This window comes from Triticum aestivum, chromosome 1B (assembly GCF_018294505.1).
Source record: "Triticum aestivum cultivar Chinese Spring chromosome 1B, IWGSC CS RefSeq v2.1, whole genome shotgun sequence".
Classification (NCBI taxonomy): domain Eukaryota; kingdom Viridiplantae; phylum Streptophyta; class Magnoliopsida; order Poales; family Poaceae; genus Triticum; species Triticum aestivum.
The window spans coordinates 10,339,857-10,359,302 of record NC_057795.1 but is presented as its reverse complement, the minus strand read 5'-3'; the positions used below and the strand labels follow the sequence as shown (position 1 = coordinate 10,359,302).

Sequence of the window (19,446 nt, the reverse complement as noted above, 5' to 3'; positions counted from 1 at the left end):
TTTGGGGGGAAAAGAGAGAGGAGATCTAGATCCACATTTCCACCAATCACTTTCTCCTCTATGTGAGGGGAACCCCTTGGATCTAGATCTTGGAGTTCTTGGTGTTCTCCTTCTTGTTCTTCCTCTCATCTTCCTCCCTAGCATTAGTTGCTTCGGTGGCATTTGAGAGAGAGGGACTTGGGCTCTCCGTGTGCCCTTGCCATTGCATTTGGTGCATCGGTTTGAGTTCTCCACGTGATACGTGGAAGTTACAAGTTGAGAAGCTTATTACTCTTGGGTGCTTGGCACCCTTGAGCTTGTTACTCTTGGGTGTTTGGACACCCTAGAGCTTGTTCCTCTTGGGTGCCGTGGTGCCCTAGATGGTTGGTGTTGTTCGGAGCTCAATCATTGTGGTGTAAAGCTCCGGGCAAGCGTCGGGGTCTCCAATTAGGTTGTGGAGATCGCCCCGAGCAATTTGACGGGTACCAGTGACCGCCCCCAAGGGTTGCCAAAGTGTACGGGTTCGGTGACCGCCCCCAAGGGTTGCCATTTGTACGGGTTCGGTGACCGCCCTCAAGGGTCCCTTAGTGGAATCACGGCATCTTACATTGTGCGAGGGTGTGAGGAGATTACGGTGGCCCTAGTGGCTTCTTGGGGAGCATTGTGCCTCCACACCGCTCCAAACGGAGATTAGCATCCGCAAGGGTGTGAACTTCGGGATACATCGTCGTCTCCGCGTGCCTCGATTATCTCTTACCCGAGCCCTTTACTTATGCACTTCACTTTGTGATAGACATATTGTTCTTTGTCATATATCTTGCTATCACATAGTTTCTTATCTTGCTTAGCATAAGTTGTTGGTGCACATAGGTGAGCCTAGTTGTTGTAGGTTTTGTGCTTGACAAATTAACCGCTAGGTTTATTCCGCATTTGTTCAAGCCTAAACCGTAATTATTTTAAAGCGCCTATTCACCCCCCCCCCCCCCACCCCCCTCCCCCCCTCTCTAGGCGACATCCACGATCTTTCACTTATTCAGTTCATATTGCATACATAAAATGTTTGTCAGAGACACCCACAAGAGATAATACACCTTACATTTTTTTCAACGGGCATAAGTATAATAATACAACTTACATTATTCAGCACACATAACCGTAATAAGTATTATTTTTTAACCGAACCAATTGGGTGCCAACTTAGCTCATTTCTTGACAGGTACATTTATAGTAGCAGCAATTCGTGCCTGCCTTGTCTTTGCAAACGCAACCAACTTGCTGGCGTCTGGCAGAGCCGCCTTGGCAGCGTCCAGCGTAGTGAAGCGCTCCACCCAAGCAAGCAGAAGTGGGGTATTCGCGGTGCCAAAGAGCTTGGTACCACATAGTTCTTCAGTTCCTTGCATAAACGCTAACAGACCGCCTAGTGCTATATCCACGTATCCAACGTTATCACCGCCGAAGAAGGGCTTCCCATTGGAGCATTCCTTGAGAGCCCCCTCTAGCACCTTCACCCCCGCTAATATTTGCTTTATCGCTTCAGTCTTATCCTCTTCCGTGTTGGCCGTGAACGCCACTTTCCACGGGATGACTAGCTGCATGCGCCAAACATCCTCATTAATCAGCTCACCGCATACATAGATGTGAAATCAACAACTCAAATGAGACACTATAAGAGTAAACCTTGTGGTCAATGTAGTCAACCCAAAACCGAGCAATGGCACGTTCGTAGGGGTCAGTTGGCAGGAGGGAGGGGCCGGTGCTGCCAAAGGCCTCGTTGATGTACTCTAGAATGACGACCGACTCACAGATTGGCTTGCCGTTGTGGATGAGCACGGGCACCTTCTTGTGCACCGGGTTGGACGCCAGGAGGAGGTCGCTCTTGTTGTTGAGGTCCTGCTCGATGTTCTCGTAGCTCAACCCCTTGAAGTGGAGCGCGAGTTTCACTCTGGAAGCCCAGGGGCTCCCCCATGTACTCAACAGCTTCAGTTCATCTTCGCCCGCCATTTTCTCCTCCCTTGCACGCTATGGGTGTCAGGGTGTGTGCTGCAGATTTGAGCTTTAATTTCCTTGTTATGTGTGTTTTGCTTGGTTTCTTACTAGAGCTAGTGGAGAGACTTGTATAGAGGTTGGGTGATGGTGTATGGAAGGCAAGAATGCATCATCCATGAGGCCAGTGCTAACGCCAAGGCTAATGATCCTCCACAATCACTTAGTTTAAGATATGCAAACATTGAATGGACTTTTTGTACAAAGCTTACCAACATAAGTGAGTCGTCACTTGCGGATTAGTTTAACTTTCATGTCAAGCTTCTCAAGACATTTTTTTAGAGGAAAGCCATCATGGCTAGCTTTATTAAATCAAATAACGCTTACATCATCTGCTAATAGTTGAGAAATAAGAGAGGGCGGTGAGTCCAACCACAAGTTTGGTGGATCAACACGGCCATTTTGCGCTAGCACATGAGCTACCTTATTAGAGTCCCAATTACAATGCTCTAAAACGACATTAGTCACTAGTCATGTCTTGGAGCTTCTCAAGACATTAGTCATGTCTTGGAGAAGAAGGTGAGAAAGTAAACGGATTATCAGAGTCCTGGACATCCCCTGCCGGTCGTCCTGCCGGACATGTCCCTTCCCAAATATCTCTGCAAAATATGAATTTGCAATTTGGGTGTTGATGCAAATTGCTGTATTATGAACATATGGTGCAACATAGGACATGCAAAAACATGTGACATCAAACAATTTGCCATGCCACATCCTAGTCAAACTTAAAGATGTTTGACTTGGGACAAACATTGAACTTCAAACATTTTGAATGAATTGGAGTAGCACATACTGTCAATGTAGATGAGAGTGGCAACGGAAACATGCAGACTTCAAATATGTGCAGCTCTCCGGATAGTCGATATGGTCCAACAAACAAAGTGAGGGTTTACAAGAATATAAGTTTTCCATCTCCGATTACGAAAAACGAGCACAACGGGCAAATTAATAAATCAATAGCAGTGTGCGAAGAAAAGCAACACAAGTTCACAGCAAATCAAGCACCTAATTAAATTAGTTAGCCCTATCAACCACAGTCCATACATCCATTCTGTACAATGTTTTCGACAAGGGACACCATCACTCCCATCACAACTCAATAGGGTACAGAGGAGCTACAACGACGATGCTGTACACGGTGAATCTAGAGCTACATTCATGGCGGCGAACGGAGCGAGCGCTCAAATAGATACATACACAGCCAGCCTACTGTCTTGTCTTGTGTGCTTTTCATAAGCAAGCAGCGAGTTTATCAGCTTTGCATAAGTTGCCCAACATCTCCCCGAGTTGCTCATACAAGTTTCTCTGCTCCTCGTATGTCAGGTTTCTTAAGATCTGGATCATGGCAAAAAAGAAGGTAGAATGTGGCTGGATGAGAACCAAGATGAGAAGGACAATAATAAGATCAAACGAAAACCAATCAGGTGCGATAGATACGGACCTGATCCAAGATTGCGTCAACAGAGAAATTGTGGGGGGAGATGAACGATTGGTGGTATATGTATGCAAAAACTGCCATAACCATCTGGGGAAAATGTACAAGAACAAATGTTATTTTAAGCTAAACTGCACAGGATATATATCGAATCATAAACACACTCATTCAACTTTGCAAGTCTTCTCAGTAATTTCCTCTTTACTCTAAACAATAAGTTTAGACATTTACATCAATAAGTTGGTTCACAAGTGAATTACTAACCACATGCTTCCTCATAAGAAGTAAGGTGGAAGTAGAACCAAATTGTTAAGGTATATGCATATATATGTTTCATAGCCAGCATGTAAATGTTCTTTGTGGTGACTTACTTGACAGTCCATTCGGTCAGTGATTCCACCATGCCCAGGTATACTGTCGCCAAAATCCTATAGAATTTGAAGATGTTAATGGAAGTGAAAACTGTATAATTTCCATACTTTAGTATTCCCAGAGACAGCAACGATAATGAAGCAGTACAGACCTTTATTTTAAAAGCCCTCTTGAAGCCACTTGCGAAAAATCCACCAAATGGTGCAATTATCGATGCGAACAAACCAAGGGCTAAAGCATGCCACTGCACGGGCATTACGAACACTTCTTTCCATGGAAACTGTCAAGAGACACAAGTAATCAGATAAAGTTCATGGCTAAAAGATCCATAAACTTCGTAAAGATGGTACAAAACAAGTAAGGAAACAACTAAGTAAAGTAAATAGATCAATTATCATGATGAAGTAGCATTAGTTCATCAAACAGGGGGGATTTGATGGATACGGAAAAAAGAATAATCTGTTGGTTCAGCTGAGCACTTGGTCACATGCAAATCACATGATTATGCTTGTCTTAACACTTTAAAGGACCAAAATGGGATAAACATCTTCATTGGTCATTCAAGCACTAGATTTCACCTTACCCAAAAGCCCCGTGGTTTTAATAAACATGGCACCTTACATGTTAAACTTCCCTGATGTAAATGCTGCTTGTCAGACACATCAGCAGCCACAACAAGTGCACTGTCATTAACCTTGGTTTCATATCGAGATAATTACTGTTGGGAGAATGACAGATACAGCTGAGGCCTATATGGACTGAGAAATAGCAAATACACGTGACAGACTTTTTCTTGATTGTCAAACACAGGATTGACTGTTTCCAATTATCAAGAGGAGTCTATACCATAGAATACCAGTAACAGCACTTCTAATCTTCAACTGACACAAGACTGCGATTAACTTCGTGGACACCAACTACTACCGCAGAGAACTCCATAACTCCTGAGAGACTAAACTCCATCTGGATGCAGGATCTCTGCATGTGACTGGCTGCTGCTGATCCTTCTATCTTTGCTGCTTCTATTGAGGCGCCAATCGCCATAGCCAAGGAATGGAGTCAACACCTCTGCTGATGTGCTCCACTTCCCTGTGGGCTGCTGCGACCAGTGTCAGGGTGGGCTCACAAGGAAGGGCAGTAGGAAGGAAGAGAAGAAACAGAGGAAAGAAGTTTCGAGACAACACGTAGTCCCACCATTGTTTTTGGTTATTTGCTGATTCTGCTGATTGGTTGACATGACGTACAAAACCACTTGCATGTCAAAACACCATACTAACCACGAAGGACGAAGCTAGAGTAAATTCACTCAAGGGGGGTGATGTGCCTTGTCTTGCTGAAGAGTGAGAGTTATCAACCAAACAGTTTCGGAGTCGAGGTTTGTTTTTTGGACTCAGGCAACGGTTGCGAGGGGAGGGGGCTTATAAATTTGAATTTTATGCTTATGCCAGCCTATATAGTAGAGAAAATAGTATTGAAACTAACAAATTGAAAAGGATATATTTTTTCTTACCCACTGTGGTGCCCAATCTCCCAGATAATAATGCTCTGGCTTAAACATAGGGCCAGGATCACACTGAAGCCACCCTGTTGACAGGTCCTGAAAATATTACCAAAATAAGAACTAAGAACAAATTCAACAGTACACCAATTTGCTAATCCAACTAATAGTCATATTCTGAAAGAGATAATAAGTTACCTTTCTTGGGCATGTAAACCACTGGGAGCGACCCATTACATTTGCTAACTGCCAAAGAAAATAAGTGAAAGTGAAAAATGCTATTATAAAGAATTACAAATGAAGCATCCAGAATCATTTTGTGCATCAAATTTGTAACATAAAGTATTATTTACAGATTCAACCCCTTGAAGGTACTAGTAATCTCTTGTAAGTACATAAATCAGGGCTTCATCTCACCAGGAAAGCAGAGATGATGGTTGTCACTGATGCACCAATAAAGCCTTCCCATGTTTTCTTTGGGGATAACTTAATCAATGGTGTTCTCCCGAGAAAGAACCCAAATAAATAGGCAGCAATGTCATTGATCACAATAAGTGAAGCAGGTAGAAGAAACCTGTACAAGCATAATAGCATTGAAGATGTATGGAGTTTGTCAGATGCACAGGCTAATATACCAATAGTTATTCGCTTAATTAACATGCATAGAACCAAATTAGACAATTTTTCAACAGTATATATTACTTATCGGTGTGCTATTGTCATAAAGTAGCTTAACTCAAGTCGGATAAAAGAAAAAACGGATATAGCAAGGCACAGATATCAAACAACAACATGCATAAATGTTTAGCAGTTAGAGTATAGGTGTTGCAGCCAGGACTCCTAAGTTTTTCTTCTTTTTTTTCTTTCTGGTGAGGACCTGGATGTTCTTACAGTGGTAGGTCAGACTTCTCGAACAAAATCGCAGATGGGTTAATATGGCCAATTCAGTAATATTACCACTGTAACTGAAGTAAGAACTGTAGGCTACAGCTTTTGTGAAGGAAGCACACTGGGTGGTTATCTGGGAAATTCCTATTAACTTGAAGATGTTCAGGACTTCATGGCACCAAATTTTTTTTACGGTTGTAGCAGAAATTAGGCATCTTGAAGTAACTTCAACCACTTCAGGTGCTTTTTAAACCAAGAAACTTCGATGTTTAAAATAGACCATAAATAGTGAAATATGAAAACAGGGCAGAAATGGATAAACATTTCACTCAAGTCAGCAAGTCAACATTGTAAAGAAAAGCACGCTAACAAGATAAATATATGGCTTACCAGAACATTCCTTCAAATATATTTGCCACCGTGAAAGAAGATTGTGCAAAAACTGTTAAAAGAATCATGTGTGTCCAGGCATACTGTTTGAACTGGTATTTGTATGTCTTTTTCTTCAGTGTCAAAATAAACCATACAAATCCTGGATCATGGGAATTATACATTACTTTTATGGCAGATATGAAATAGATATTAGCAAGACAAGACAAGCAGGTTACTAGAGGGAGGAATGTCTAAGCAAAACTCATGCAACCAAACAAATTGCAAAATCCAAAGACAACCAGCTTTTGCGTAACACATTGTGTCCTTCAGATTACTTGGGAGGCATGCATCACATAAACTTTCAGTTCCTAACATTCCTAAAACCTAATGCCCATCCAAAATAGGTCAAATGGTGGACAACCTCTGTTCGTTCAATTCAATCAATAAAAATTCCACTCTTAAGAGTTTGCATGAATAGTTGCTAATGCCACAGGTGCACTATCATTTACATTGACTGGAAAACCTATAACCATATAATAACCAAAGTAGCCAAGCAGACCATAAATGTCATGGACTGGTGACTGCTATATAATGGGTTAGGTCTTTACACATATTAGCATGTTCTGAAATATCTGAAGAAAATATTAAATTTCGAAGTGAATAATTACTAATTGACATTATGTATGCATTGCAAAACATAATGTTCCTTACCTGAAATATAAAGAAAATAGCAAATAAACATCTGATACTTTATTAGGCTGCTGACGAGCTTATACAACAAGTGATCTGAAGATACTGTGTTAACAAGCTCCCGACTAAGAAAGCGTCCATATGTAAACAACATTGCCGTGAAAAAGAAGTGCCTGCAAAGAAATGGCAGTAACAAATTATATATGCTTTTTGAAAAGCATTACAGTGGTGGCAGCTACATCATCAAGTTATTGGAAAATTTCCATTCAAAACAATAGTAGAATCAGAATGACTTGGCACCTACCAATTCAGGAGCCTGAACCCTGGCAGTTGTTTCTCTTCACTGGATTTTCTGAGTAGATTAAAAAGCTCTGTCGCCATGAATATTTGAATGACAACCACCATGGCCCAGATATAAAGATGGCCCATATAAACTAGGAATGCAAAGCCGCCAATCATCCACACAGTAGAATATGTACGGATAAGCATTGACTTGTACTTGTTCCGATCGCTGACAAGCAAAGTCTGTCCATCGGCTTTATTCCCATCTGTCGTAACCTGAAGAAACAAAAAAGATTAGCTGCAAAAAATAATTGTGGTTTTCAACATAAAACAGGTGGATTCTCTATCTTCGCAGCATGCTCCCATGTTAGTATACTCAACAAATACTCCATTAACCACAAAATAAAAATGAAATGAGTGGTTGTCAGGATATAACAGGTGGATACTGTATCTTTCCAGCATGCTCCCAAGTTGGCATACTCAACAAATACTCCATTAAGCCTGAAATAAGTGAACAACTGGTAACGTTTTGGTACAACTTTGTGCCTGCTCGGCTTCATGCTTTTTCCTAACATACGACAGCAGTACAGGGTTATGTTTCTTTCTGCATAGTACAAGCACCTTAAGTGGAGGTAGTTTCTCAAAATGTAGCTGGAAGATGTTTGTCGCATAGCCATCTTATTAATGACTAAATTTGGAAGAAAAAAACGATCAACAACTCTCACTTCTCTTGATAAGACGGACCATCACAGCGCTGAGAAACTATAGAGTTTGTGCATTTGCTAAACGACATGGAAAGCAAGCCAGAGTCAAAGGAACAAAATTCCAAGAGATAAATAACCAACCTCATTAGCGCGTCGACGGTTCCTAACACGCCCTACATTAGAAGCAGAGACATCGCTGGAGCTGCTCGGCTCCTTCTCCATTGCTGCTGTCGAGCCTGTAAACACGTCACAACATCAAGCCGTGTTAGACCAGATTGAGCCACAAAAGCGAATTCTCACAGCAAGCAGTAAAACACAGAGTATCACGCCGCTGCCAATCACCAGGTTGGCTCAATCACCGACAGCTTTACAAACAGATGATCCGCGGAACAGACAGACCGTGCGCCGCCGGCCGCTGATTGGAGCAAATTAAACTCTCAACTCTGAACAATAAGCTGGTGAGGTGATGGCTACAAGGAACTACTAGTATTAAGTAGTAACCCAGAAGAAAAGAGGAACCCAGCATTTGTGGAGCAGCCTCCTTGGCGTGGCGCGGCACGGCACGGCAAGCAAGCGGCTAGGGAGGGTCAGTCGTTGCCCCCACGCAATAAACAAGCAGCACGCAATAAGCAACATCGCTGTCTCACCGATTGGTGCTTCCCAACCGCTGACCTCCATCTAGCTAAGCTCCAAGCCTTGAATCAATCAACCAACCAACCAACAGAATTGAACAATCTAAGCACGCACCTGCCCCAGAAAGGCAGAATCTATGCAACATAGCAGGGAGCAGCGGCGGCGGCGGCGGCATTCAGGATCGCTATTCCCCACTTCCGGATTAAGTTGAGAAAAAATTAACAAGAAGAGCTCCGGAATACAGGGGAGCAGTGAGCTCCGGGCAGCATCGGCGCCGGGTTCCCCGCGGAACTGGCTGAAGGGGGCGGGGGTCCTGAGCTGAACTCACCGGGGAGGGGAGGGAGGCGGGTTCCCCGCGGGGAGCGGGGAGGGGAGGGCGCGGCCGGGGAGCGAGCCCCTCGAGCGGGCGGGCGAGGTCGCCGGAACCCTAGCTCGGCCCGGCGGCGGCGGCGGCGGCGGCGGCGGCGAGCCGAGCGGGGGCTGTGGGTTTGAGTGGGGGCGTGCGTGGCGATTGATTGTCGTGCGGCCGCGTGTGCGCGTGCGGGGTGGGGATTATTATTCTTCCCACTTTGCTTTGCTTCGCTTTGCGGACTTGTTTATGCAAAAGCTCGCTCGGTCGGTCGGCGCGGGGTGTGTGTGTGTAAGGTGCGCGTTTGGTTGCCCGAATGCAGCCCAATGAGGCCCGGTCTGTTTGGTTGCGTGGGCTGCATGCGGTTTGCGGCCCGCACGGACCTTAAAGCAGGCCGCAGCCTGGTCCGGCGGAAACTGCCGAATCGTTATTTTCTCGCGAGCCTGACTCGGCGCGGCCACGTGTGCAAGGGGGTTGGACGCCTCGGTTAGCGTGGGAGACGGGTTTTCTAATGTCGGCAGGCCGTCCTCCTCGACCTCCGGCGTGGCGATGAGCACGGGGCCGATGCCGCAGGCCGACGCCAGGGCCGGCTCCTCCTCTGCTCCGCCACCTCTGTCCTTCCTGCCGGGGTTTTCACCCCGGCCTCGATTCGCTGCGGTGAGTCAATCCCCTCAATGCTTGCTCGTAGATATAGATTAGGGAGTTATTTTCTTAGGCATGTGCTAGTAGTTAGTGGATTCGATTGGATTAGATAGGATTGGAGTAGATCCAATTGGATTTGATCCCAATCGAATCCAAGCGCACCGATCTATTCTTGGTTCCTACAGTGTGTGTCCTAGGATATTTTGTTTCTGCTACTGCTAGTGTGTCATAGGATCTGTCGTCGTGCTAGTTAGTTGTGTTCATGCTAGTAGTTTTGTTCATGCTAGGGTTTGTGTTGATTGCTATACGTGCATGTAGTTGGACTATTTTAAGATGATGCCAAATGCACATGGCTACACATGGGTGCTATTGGCACTTGCACTTGCTATTTTTAGATGTTTTCATGCTTAGGATAGTGCACTGATTAGTGGACTTGCCCAACAGCAAGTACCACTGATCAGTGCCATTTGGCCATGAGCAAATGGCACTGATCAGTGGCACTTGTTGTTGGGCAAGTGCCACTGATCAATGCACTTGCCCAACAGCAAGTAGATCAGTGCACTTGCCCAACATCAAGTGCCACTGATCATTGCCATTTGGCCATGAGAAAATGCCACTGATCAGTGGCACTTGCTGTTGGGCAAGTCCATTGATCAGTGGCATTTGCCCAACAGCAAGTGCCACTGATATGAGCAAATGCCACTAATCGGTGGCACTTGCTGTTGGGCAAGTCCACTGATCAGTGCCACTGGTCAGTGGCATTTGCTTGCTTGATTGATTGCTTTGTTTGATACTAATACTTGTCATGTTGCCTGACAAGATACTGGAGACTGACTGGGATGTGGCGGGTGGAGGAGCTCAGGTAATAGCCGGAGCTGAGCGCGCCGAGGATTTCATCCCCATGAACAGGTGGCTCGGGACAGTGGACCTGCCTGGCAGGTTCGCCTTCATGAGCCTGCCTCGTTCAAGGGGACGATCTCCGAGGAAGGGCCGCGAGGAGGGGGGCCGGGAGCCGCTGCGCTTCTACCAGCAGATCAAGGATCACATTTCTTAATGTATCTGGCCTGCAGGAAATCCCAATCAACAACTCTTAAAGAGGAATAAGTCACTGGCACTCCCAGATACTTCATGGGAAAGTGCCCAATTTGGTAATCAAAAATATCAGCATAGGTTTTAAGAATTTCATCACCCCCCCCCCTACACAGAGAATTTCACTTTTTTGAAAATTGATCTTAAGCCCAGATATGAGCTCAAAAATGTACAACAATAGTTTCATGTTGACAGCTTTATCTGGATCATGGTCAATACACAGGACTGTGTCATCTGCATATTACAGAATGGCCACTCCATTATCAATAGGGTTCGGGGCCAATCCAGTAATCAAATTATTTTTCTGAGCTTGCAAAACCATTTTGCATAAGCATTCAACCGCTATATTAAAGAAGAATGGTGACACAGGGTCGCCCTGCCTAACCCCCTTAAAACTCTTGAAGTATGGCCCCATGGTATTATTCAGCTTAACACTGACTGTACCATCAACCAAGATGCTTTTAATCCACTCACACCAAGTGGTACCAAAACCTCTCATCTCAAGACATTCCAGTAAAAAAATCCAAGTTCACCTTGTCATATGTTTTTTCAAAATCAAGCTTTATAGCAATCCCCACTTTCTTTTTGATGTAAGTATGGTGCAAAATTTCATGCAGGGATAACACCCCATCCATGATACTTCTATGTTTAATGAATGCATTCTGGTGCCTACTAAACAACTTATCAGCAAGAGGGATCACCCTGTTATCAAGTACCTTAGTGATCAGCTTATAGGGGCATCTAAGCAAGCATATAGGCCTAAACTGCTAGATCTTATTAGCACCACTAATATTGGGCAGCAGGGTTATAATGCCATAATTCAATCTACTGACATCAAGTTTCACCGCATGAAAAGAAACAAACAAACCCATTATATCATCTGAGGGAGTCCTGGATTAGGGGGTGTTCGGATAGCCGGACTACCATCATCAGCCGAACTATCATCGGCCGGACTATCATCATCGACCGGACTCCAAGACTATGAAGATACAAGATTGAAGACTTCGTCCCGTGTCCGGATGGGACTTTCCTTGGCGTGGAAGGCAAGCTTGGCGATACGGATACGTAGATCTCCTACCATTGTAACCGACTCTATGTAACCCTAGCCCTCTCCGGTGTCTATATAAACCGGATGGCTCTAGTCCGTAGGACACAACAACAACAACAACAACCATTACAATCATACCATAGGCTAGCTTCTAGGGTTTAGCCTCCTTGATCTCGTGGTAGATCCACTCTTGTAAACATCCACAATATCAATATCAATCAAGCAGGACGTAGGGTTTTACCTCCATCAAGAGGGCCCGAACCTGGGTAAAACATCGTGTCCCTTGTCTCCTGTTACCATCCGCCTAGACACACAGTTCGGGACCCCCTACCTGAGATCCCCCGGTTTTGACACCGACATTGGTGCTTTCATTGAGAGTTCCTCTGTGTCGTCATTGATAGGCTTGATGGCCTCTTCAATCGACAACGACGCAGTCCTGGGTGAGACTTTTCTCCCCGGACAGATCTTCGTATTCGGCGGCTTCGCACTGCGGGCCAACTCACTTGGCCATCTGGAGCAGATCGAAAGCTACGCCCCTGGCCGTCAGGTCAGGTTTGGAAGCCTAAACTTCACGGTCGATATCCGCGGGGACTTGATCTTCGATGGATCTGAGCCATAGCCGAGCGTGCCGCGCTGTCACGATGGGCATGACCTAACTCTGCCGCCGGACAGCACCCTGGAGGCCGCACACGAATCCGCTCCGACCCATAGTCCGGAGCCGATCGCTCAGATCGAGGACGGATGGCTGGACACCGCCTCGGGAGCTGCAACTTCTACGGCGATGGAGCCAAACACTTACCTTGTCCCGCATAAAGCTCATGACTCCGAGGTGCCGGACTCTCTGCCGGACTCCGAACCTCCTGCGCCCCTGCCAGTCGAATCCGATTGGGCGCCGATCATGGAATTCACCGCTGCGGACATCTTTCAGCACTCACCCTTCGGTGATATCTTAAATTCGCTGAAGCATCTCTCGCTATCCGGAGAGCCCTGGCCGAACTACGGCCAGGATGGTTGGGACGCGGACGACGAAGAAATTCAGAGCCCACCCACCACCCACTTCGTAGCCACCGTCGACGATCTAACCGACGTACTCGACTACGACTCCGAAGACATCGACGGTATGGACGACGATGCCGGAGACTATCAAGAACCAGTGCCTACAGGACACTGGAAGACCACCTCGTCATACGACATATACATGGTGGACACCCCAAAAGATGGGGACGGCGAAGAAGCAACAGAGGCCGATTCCTTAAAGAAACAGCCCAAGCGCCGACGTCAGCGGCGCCGCTCTAAATCCCGCCACAACAAGAATGGAGATTCCAGCACAGGAGATAATAACACCCCAGAAAGTGCCGAAGACAACCCCCTCCAGCACGATCCAGCGCAGGAGGAGGCAGAAGCAAGCCCTCACGAGAGGGCGGCAGACGAAGAGGTCGAGGATGATAATTACTTACCTCCCTCCGGAGACAAGGCAAGCCTCGAAGACGACGAATTAGTCGTGCCTGAGGATCCCGTCGAACAAGAGCGTTTCAGACGCAGGCTAATGGCCACGGCAAACAGCCTAAAGAAAAAGTAGCAACATCTTCAAGCTGATCGAGACCTACTGGCCGACAGATGGACCGAGGTCCTCGCCGCCGAAGAGTATGAACTCGAACGCCCCTCCAAAAGTTACCCAAAATGCAAGTTGCTCCCCCGACTAGAGGAGAAAGCGTACAAACCTGCATCACCAGCGCACAATACGGTAGACCGACCACCTCGTGGCCGCGACAGAGAGGCGTGCAAGCCCTCTACCAAAACCGTACCCCGACATCGCTCAAAAAGCATGAAGCCACGGGGGAACGCGCCGGACTTGCGGGATATATTGGAGGACAAGGCAAGACAATCCAGATCTATCTATGGATCACGTGGGCGCCCCAAGACCCACGACGAATACCGTCGCGCCGGATACAACTACTCCGGCCGGGCCGAACACAGCAGACAACGCTCTCTCGAGCTACGTCGCGATATTGCTCAATACAGAGGCGCCGCGCACCCACTATGCTTCACTGACGAAGTAATGGATCATAAAATCCCTGAAGGGTTTAAACCCGTTAATATCGAATCCTACGATGGCACAACAGACCCCGCGGTTTGGATTGAGGATTATCTCCTCCATATACATATGGCCCGCGGCGACGATCTTCACGCCATCAAATATCTCCCGCTCAAGCTTAAAGGACCAGCTCGGCATTGGCTTAACAGCCTGCCCGCAGAGTCAATTGGATGCTGGGAAGACCTGGAATCCGCATTCCTCGACAACTTCCAGGGCACGTATGTGCGACCACTAGATGCAGATGACCTAAGCCACATAATCCAGCAGCCAGACGAATCGGCCAGGCAATTCTGGACACGGTTCTTAACAAAGAAAAATCAAATCGTCGACTGTCCGGATGCAGAGGCCCTCGCTGCCTTCAAACATAACATCCGCGACGAGTGGCTGGCCCGGCACCTAGGACAGGAAAAGCCAAAATCCATGGCAGCCCTCACATCACTCATGACCCGCTTCTGTGCGGGAGAGGATAGCTGGCTAGCTCGCAGCAACAACCTCAGTAAAAACGTTGGCAGTCCGGATACCAAGGACCGCAATGGCAGGTCGCGTCAAAACAAAAACAAATGCCGCATTAATGGCGACAGCAATGAGGATACGGTAGTCAACGCCGGATTCCGAGGCTCCAAGCCCGGTCAACGAAAGAAGCCATTCAAAAGAACCACTCTGGGCCCGTCCAATTTGGACCGAATACTCGACCGCTCCTGTCAAATACATGGAACCCCCGAAAAGCCAGCTAACCACACCAACAGAGATTGTTGGGTATTCAAGCAGGCAGGCAAATTAATCGCCGAAAACAATGACAAGGGGCTACACAGCGATGACGAGGAAGAGACCCGGCCGCCGAACAACAGAGGACAAAAGGGATTCCCCCCTCAAGTTCGGACGGTAAACATGATATACGCAACGCATATACCCAAGAGGGAGCGGAAGCGTGCACTAAGGGACGTATACGCAATGGAGCCAGTCGCCCCAAAATTCAACCCATGGTCCTCTTGCCCGATCACTTTCGATCGAAGAGACCATCCGACCAGTATCCGCCATGGCGGATTCGCCGCATTGGTTTTAGACCCAATCGTCGATGGATTTCACCTCACAAGAGTCCTGAGGGACGGCGGTAGTAGCCTGAACCTGCTTTATCAGGATACAGTGCGCAAGATGGGCATAAACCCTTCAAGGATTAAACCTACAAAGACAATCTTCAAAGGCGTCATACCAGGTGTCGAGGCCAGTTGTACAGGCTCAGTTACACTGGAAGTGGTCTTCGGATCCCCGGATAATTTCCGAAGCGAGGAGCTAATCTTCGACATAGTCCCATTCTGCAGTGGCTATCACGCTCTGCTCGGACGAACCGCGTTCGCAAAATTCAACGCGGTGCCGCATTATGCATACCTTAAGCTCAAGATGCCAGGCCCTCATGGAGTCATCACGGTCAATGGAAACACGGAACGCTCCCTCCGAACGGAGGAACATACAGCGGCTCTCGCGGCAGAAGTACAGAGCAGCCTTTTAAGGCAATTTTCGAGTCCGGCCGTTAAGCGACCGGACACGGCCAAACGGGCCCGGAGCAACATCAACCAAGACCACCTGGCACGTTCCGAGCACGCGTAGCAATGCAGCCTCAACCCCAGCCCTCGCACAATTGTAAGACAAACTCTCCGCGTACATAATTACGCCCTGGAGATACCATGGGCATAGGGGGAGAGGCACAACCACAACAGACCCAGAGTGCGGTTCGACCACACCAGGGGCTCCCAAGTGTGTCGCTCTTTTTATCTTTTTATTTCTCTGTTTTTTATACAGAACTCTGTCCGGCGGCGAACCTGCCGAACTCATGATGCAACAGCCAGGGAGGGACAAAGGCTGCGACGAACACTCAGGTGGTCTCCATTACGAGCATTAAATTTGTTAAATACATCATTCCGCGGCCTACCCCTGGAGGGAGACGCCTTTAATTCGTCCAATCCCTTGTTTTCCGCACTATTTGTATCATTCCGCACTCATAGCATATCTTCTCGAATAAAATGCAGCACTTTTTGCCCATAATTGCATTACCTTATATACATATGTTCATTTACGACATGTTGCATCCGTACATTTTGGTACGGCCAAATACACCAGGGGCTTATGTTCCCCGCATTATGGTGTGATAAAGTCTGAACACTTTCACAAGTGCGGCACCCCGAACTTATAGCATTATATGAATCGGCTCCGAATCATGTCTTGGGTCAATAGTTGGGTTTGCCCGGCTCCCAGGTTTGGCACCTTACGTTTCCGTTCTATCGGCTAAGGTAGCACTGGGAGAACCACTGCGATTGCGCCCCGGTTGAGCCGGGTTAACGCCTCAGTGGAGAAAGCTAAAACTGACTGTCATGATAAGGCGAGAGACTGGTCGCTGTTCGAGAGGTCTTTTCGGGTCCTTAAAGACCTACGCCGCTTCGAGCGAAGTACCGGATAATGTCCGACGAAGGCGTGGATAGCGCCCCGAATTCGGTCTTCCGAATACTAGGGGCTTCGCCGAAATTTAAAATTATAGAATTCTATGGCTAAGTGAGAGTGTTCAAGCACTATAAGTCCGGTTGCCTTGTTCGTTGTGTTGAGCGCCTCCCTAGATGGACCCAAAAATGGGAACAAGAGTGCTCAAGTTTATCCCGAACACCCCAGCACTCGTGGCATGGGGGCTGAAGCCGACGACTTGCCATCTCTCAAATTTAATAAACGGCCGCACATAAGGTAATATTTTAAATTAACAAGCGTTGCTTAGCGCATATGAACAAAGTTTTCAGCGCATAGGATAACACATTGCGAATTTACTCAATAATTACATCCCTGGGGCACTCATCCGCAATCTTGCGGGCACCCTCCAGGACAGTCTTATAGTACATCTTGGGAGTACGATATTCCTTGCCCGCTGGTGGCGCGTCAGTGATTAGCTTCTCCGCATCCAGCTTGCCCCAATGCACCTTTGCGCGGGCAAGGGCCCGACGAGCACCTTCAATACAGGCGGAGCGCTTGATAACCTCCACCCAGGGGCACGCATCCACCAACCGTCGCACGAGGCCGAAGTAGCTCCCAGGCATGGCCTCTCCAGGCCACAGCCGGACTATGAGGCCCTTCATGGCCTGCTCGGCCACCTTGTGGAGCTCGACCAGCTACTTCAGCTGGTCGCTAGGGGGCACCGGATGGCCGGTCTCAGCATACTGAGACCAGAAGACCTTCTCCGTTGAGCTCCCCTCCTCGGCTCGGTAGAATGTGGCGGCATCAGACACGCTGCACGGCAGATCTGCAAACGCCCCTGGAGAGCTCTGAATTTGGGTAAGTAACACGTAATTTACATTCACATGCTTGCTTTGCATGAAAAATGCCTTACCCGCCGCTATCTTCCTCACCAACTCAATCTCCTGAAGGGACTTATGGGCATCGGCCTTGGCAGTTTTGGCACTTTCGAGAGCCGAGGCAAGCTCGAACTCTCGAGTCTTTGAGTCACGCTCCAAACTCTCATGCTTTTCCATGAGAGCCTGGAGCTCTTGCCGAACCACCGCCACCCGCGCCTCCTGCTTTTCTCGCTCTTCCCGTTCCGCGGCCGCATTGCGTTCGGCCGCGGACACGGCCTCCTTCAGGGTCGCCACCTCGTTCGTGGCCCCTGCAGTACCCATGTTATCCTTGTTATTTTTTTGTTGCAACCTAAATCCTTTTCTGTAAGGTACAAGTTCAAAGTGGTGTTACTCACCTTCTTTGTCCTGGAGCTGCTTCTTGGCGCGGCCGAGCTCTTGCTCGGACCGCTCGAGCTCCTGCTTCAAAGCACCGACCTCCGCAGTCAGTGCGGCAGAGGTCAGCAGCGCAGCCTGCAACCCATATTGACATAATTTTTTAGCAACCCTGCGTATATCTTCTTTTTTTTTTCAGATCCTTAGTCCGGCTTTTCTTTCTGAACACCGAACCAAGCATCAGGGGCTACTGTCTATGCGGTATTACATTGCATATTTTTATCTTCTTACCTCAAAGCCTGATAGAAGGCTACTGCAGGCTTCGGTCAGCCCGCTCTTGGCGAGCTGTACCTTCTAAATCACCGCACTCATAATAGTGTGGTGTTCTTCCTCGATGGAAGCGCTCTGCAGCGCCTCCAACAAATTGTCCGGCGCCTCCGGTTGGACGGAAGCTGCCGGCGTTACGGTATTGCCCTTCGTGCGAAGGGGCCGCCGGCCGGACTCCGGAGCCACTGCGGGTTCTGATGTGGAGTCCGGCGCAAAGTCCGGGAGGCCGCCTTGTGGCGCCTCCGGAGCCTCCCCCTGATGGGTCCCTTCTTGGGATCCCACCTCGGCGTCCTCGGTGTCGCGAGGGGTGGAGGCGGTCGGGATGGAGTCTACATCCGACGGAGCCAACGACCCGCTCGATGAAGCGGGGAGATCATCATTGGCCGGACTACAGGCAGCATGCGGCATCAGAATGACACTATGTGACACAGAAATAGAAATTATAAATCACTCAAGAATCCGGATACTTACGATCTCGCTGGAGGCCTGGCCCTTGAAGGCCATTCTTCCTTGCCGACGTTGATGTTGGCGGAGCTGTCCGGGGGAATAGTCCTTCCCCTCTTGGACCCTTCGGCCTCCTCTGTTGGGGAAGCCTTCCTCTTCCTCTCTCCCTCCTCTGGGAGAGAGTCCTCTTTCTCCTCCTCATTTTCGGGGGAGGAGTCCGCCCCGGAGTCGTCGGACACCTAAAAACGGGAACTCTTTCGAGCACCCGTGGCCTCCTTCTTGGCCTTCTTCTCCGGCACCACGTGCGGTGCCGGAACCAGCAGCCTCGCTAGACGGGCGTCCACTGGGTTTTCTGGCATAGGAGCCGGGCAGATGATCTGCTCCGCCTTCCTCATCCAGTCCTGTCAAAGGAAAAGGGGAAATTAAAGCCCGCATAGAGTCAAACTATGAAAAGCAAGTGTCCTGTAAAGGGGTAGAATCACCTACCTCGTCGGCTTGGCGCTGTGAGCGAAATCCGCGATCTTCAGTCGAGGATGCGGGGGCTTCGGCGCCCTTAAATAGCACCCTCCAGGTGCCTTCGTACGTCATGTTGAAGAGCCCGCTCAGCGCCTGGTGCTGTTCCGGATCGAACTCCCACAGATTGAATGCCCGCTCTTGGCATGGGAGAATCCGGCGGACGAGCATGACTTGGACCACGTTAACCAGCCTGAGCTTCTTCATCAGCTTCTGGATACAGGCTTGGAGTCCCGTCAGCTCCTCCGAACTATCCCACAACAAGCCCTTCTCTTTCCAGGAGGTGAGCTACGTGGGGATACCAGATCTGAACTCGGGGGCCGCCGCCCACGTAGGGTCGCG

The 19,446-nt window shown here is 48.2% G+C and overlaps 2 protein-coding genes across 3 annotated transcripts; both read right to left on the bottom strand.

The window, feature by feature from the left end:
- Nucleotides 1-1,181: 1,181 nt before the first annotated feature.
- Nucleotides 1,182-1,986, bottom strand: LOC123075686 (probable glutathione S-transferase GSTU6). The gene is made up of 2 exons (XM_044498236.1): nt 1,657-1,986; nt 1,182-1,568 (listed from the first exon to the last, which is right to left on the bottom strand). The coding sequence occupies exons 1-2, from the start codon at nt 1,978-1,980 to the stop codon at nt 1,182-1,184; spliced, it is 711 nt and encodes a 236-aa protein (XP_044354171.1). The 5' UTR covers nt 1,981-1,986.
- Nucleotides 1,987-2,940: 954 nt separating this feature from the next.
- LOC123103438 (phosphatidate cytidylyltransferase 1) lies at nt 2,941-9,461 on the bottom strand. 2 transcript variants are annotated; one of them, XM_044525038.1, is made up of 12 exons: nt 9,225-9,461; nt 8,405-8,499; nt 7,582-7,835; nt 7,299-7,450; nt 6,606-6,747; nt 5,745-5,901; nt 5,526-5,573; nt 5,340-5,426; nt 3,981-4,109; nt 3,829-3,885; nt 3,464-3,547; nt 2,941-3,357 (listed from the first exon to the last, which is right to left on the bottom strand). In XM_044525038.1, exons 2-12 carry the CDS (start codon nt 8,483-8,485, stop codon nt 3,253-3,255), a joined length of 1,296 nt encoding a protein of 431 aa, XP_044380973.1. In that variant the 5' UTR covers nt 8,486-8,499; nt 9,225-9,461; the 3' UTR covers nt 2,941-3,252. The 2 variants fall into 2 exon arrangements, with proteins under 2 accessions (XP_044380973.1, XP_044380965.1); XM_044525030.1 differs by lacking the exon at nt 9,225-9,461 and adding an exon at nt 8,606-8,783.
- Between the last annotated feature and the right edge of the window lie 9,985 nt (nt 9,462-19,446).

Excerpts from the sequence above, each read along its gene's own strand:
- LOC123103438 (XM_044525038.1), bottom strand. The coding sequence starts at position 8,485 with ATGGAGAAGGAGCCGAGCAGCTCCAGCGATGTCTCTGCTTCTAATGTA. Across the intron at positions 3,886-3,980 it reads AGAGGGCTTTTAAAATAAAG|GATTTTGGCGACAGTATACC; the intron begins GTCTGTACTGCT and ends CAAATTCTATAG. Across the intron at positions 3,358-3,463 it reads TTGACGCAATCTTGGATCAG|ATCTTAAGAAACCTGACATA; the intron begins GTCCGTATCTAT and ends GCCATGATCCAG.
- LOC123075686 (XM_044498236.1), bottom strand. The coding sequence starts at position 1,980 with ATGGCGGGCGAAGATGAACTGAAGCTGTTGAGTACATGGGGGAGCCCC. Across the intron at positions 1,569-1,656 it reads TTGACTACATTGACCACAAG|CTAGTCATCCCGTGGAAAGT; the intron begins GTTTACTCTTAT and ends TGGCGCATGCAG.